This window comes from Borostomias antarcticus (genome assembly GCF_949987555.1).
Source record: "Borostomias antarcticus genome assembly, chromosome: 22".
Classification (NCBI taxonomy): Eukaryota; Metazoa; Chordata; class Actinopteri; order Stomiiformes; family Stomiidae; genus Borostomias; species Borostomias antarcticus.
In genome coordinates, this window is record NC_140255.1 from 10,376,770 (window position 1) to 10,379,186 (window position 2,417).

Genomic DNA, 2,417 nt, shown 5'->3' on the forward strand with positions numbered 1-2,417 from the left:
CCATAACTCCTCCCCTAGGTCCCCCGTTGCTCTGACCAATGGGAGCCCAGTGGGGGTCAGTAGAGCCAGTGTGCTTCTGAGTCCATCATCTAAGATCCTTCTGCCTGACCCAAATTCCAACTCAAACCCTCATCTCAACCCTGACCCCAACATTTACACTAATCCCATCCCTGGGGGGGTCATGAACCGCACCGCACGACCTTTCACCCCCGGCCCCGCCCCCACTCGTTCCCACGCCGCCCCTGTGGTGTTCCACCCTCCTCAGCCTGCACCCCAGACCAGACCCAAACCCACGTCCACACCAGCCAAACCCACCGCTGCTGTATCCATGATGACCATACCCCCTCCTCATTCGTTCATAGGACCGGAGGCCCGGAGAGCGGTGTCGAGCACCTCTCTGTACATCGCCCCTAGACCGAACACCTCAGCTGCTTCTTCTCCTCCTCCTGTGCTCTCTCCTCCCCCCATCCTCTCTCCTCCCCCTCTCCTGTCCCCCCCCTCCTCTCTGGCCTCAGCTCCTTTCTCCATCCCTCCCGGGAACCTGGTGCCATTCTCTCCCCCCTCCTCTGTGCATGCCGCCACCTTCTCGCCTCCCTACACCCCCTTACCTCCGTCCTCTGCTCGTGCCCCAGTCTATCCATCTTCTGCCGTGGCCTCTCACCCCTTCCCTCCTCTCACACACGTCCAACCCTGTGCCCCTACTTCTGCTCCTCCCTTCTCTCCTCCCTCCTCTACCATGTCTGCCCCCCCCCCCCCACACACACACACCATGCCACCTCCCACCGCCCAGCCCCCTCTGTCCCTTACCTTCAACCCCTACATCAACATGACAACCCCCATGACCCCAGTGACCCCTGCTACCCCCATGGCTGCCGCTGCCCCACCTCAGAGCTCTGATTCGTTAGCGTCACGCGAGCAGCGCATCTCTGTCCCCGCCTCTCGCACCGGGATCCTGCAGGAGGCACGTCGCCGCAGCAACAAGAAGCCCATGTTCAGTGCCAAGGAGGAGAAGAAGGATGTGTCTCCCAACCCTGCCCTGCTCTCACTGCTCCAAAACCTGGATGATCAGACCGAGTCAGGCCTAGGCTCCGTGGGGCCCGGGGGGCCTGGGGCTGGTGTGGAGACTGGAGTAGAGTCTGGCCCTGAGGAGGACTGGTTAAGGCTGGGGGCCGAGGCTTGCAATTTCATGCAGGCTCAGAGGGGCCCCAAACCCCCCCCTGTGGCCCCCAAACCCCATGTCCAAGCGCCACAGGTGCCCCAACTGGGAGGAAAGGGGGGGCAGCTGTTTGCCCGCAGGCAGAGCCGGATGGATCGCTATGTGGTGGACCGCGCCCCCACTTCATACTCCTCCCCCGCCCGACCCAGAGAGCCCTCCCCCACCCCCTCCCTCCCGGCAACATGGAAATACTCCTCCAACATCCGGGCCCCCCCTCCCATCAGCTATAACCCTCTCCTCTCCCCCTCCTGCCCCACTCAGGCACAGAAGCCAAAAGCAGCAGAGAAGCAAGCAGGGCCAGGGTTTAAGAAAGGAGGGGCAAAGGCGCAGAAAGGGGGCATCAAGGCTGTGGACATCATGAGCCACCAACCTTACCAGCTCAACTCTTCCCTCTTCATCTATGGGGGCGGGACTCCCCAGACCGCCAACTCATACCAGCAGCAGCCTGGGGTGAAAGGCAGCTCACAGGGGCCAATGAAGACAGCGCGTGTGTATGAGGTCAAACGCTTCTCTACGCCCCCTCCCTCAGGGCTCATCCTCAAAGTCATTGCACCACGATCTGCCACGACACTGGGGGAGCCGCTGTATCGTTCTGATGCTACTTCCCCTCCACTGACCCCCGCTCCCGCCGCCTACCAGCTATGCCAGCCTCAGCCACAGTGGGCCTCTTCTCCCCAGTCTCCCCTTCCTCCCCCTGCCCCTGCCGCCCCTCTCCCTCAGCTCCCAATCCTCTCCTCTACCACTGCTCCTATACCCATCCCAGCACCCTATGTCTCTCCCTCAGCCCCCCTCCAAGCTAACAGGCAGTTCAAGAGCGCCCCAGACCTGAGCCAAATGTCTTCGGCCATTCCTCGCCCCTCCTCCAGCAGCTCCCAGACTCCCATGGTCCCTCGGCCCAGGTTCAGCACCTCTAACCTGGGTCTCAAGCCCCACATCTGGCGCCCTGGACCCACCATGCACTGAAGAGACACTGAAACCAACTCTGCGGTTTATTTAAGTCTGGATTCAGCACTGAAAACGTGGGTATTCCGTTGTTTTCAATAGGAAAGTAAAAAATGTCAGAAAAATTCACGTTTTCATAAGGTGTTTGTGTTGAATTTGACAGTTTCTTGCTTATTCTATTTTTGATGTACCACTAGTGTTGATTTCTTGTCACTTTTCCTCTTCTGATTATGTACCTTTCATGCTTTGCTTTGTAATC

At 59.7% G+C, this 2,417-nt stretch overlaps 1 protein-coding gene across 1 annotated transcript in view; it reads left to right on the forward strand.

The window, feature by feature from the left end:
- The window catches only part of LOC311323754 (synaptopodin 2-like protein), a gene marked incomplete at both ends in the record, with an annotated part of 12,236 nt that extends 10,057 nt beyond the window's left edge, over nt 1–2,179 (forward strand). The window contains 2 exons of the mRNA XM_084456053.1: nt 19–322; nt 890–2,179. Coding sequence (XP_084312179.1) covers nt 19–322; nt 890–2,179 — 1,594 coding nt within the window. The remainder of the gene's footprint in view (nt 1–18; nt 323–889) is intronic.
- Between the last annotated feature and the right edge of the window lie 238 nt (nt 2,180–2,417).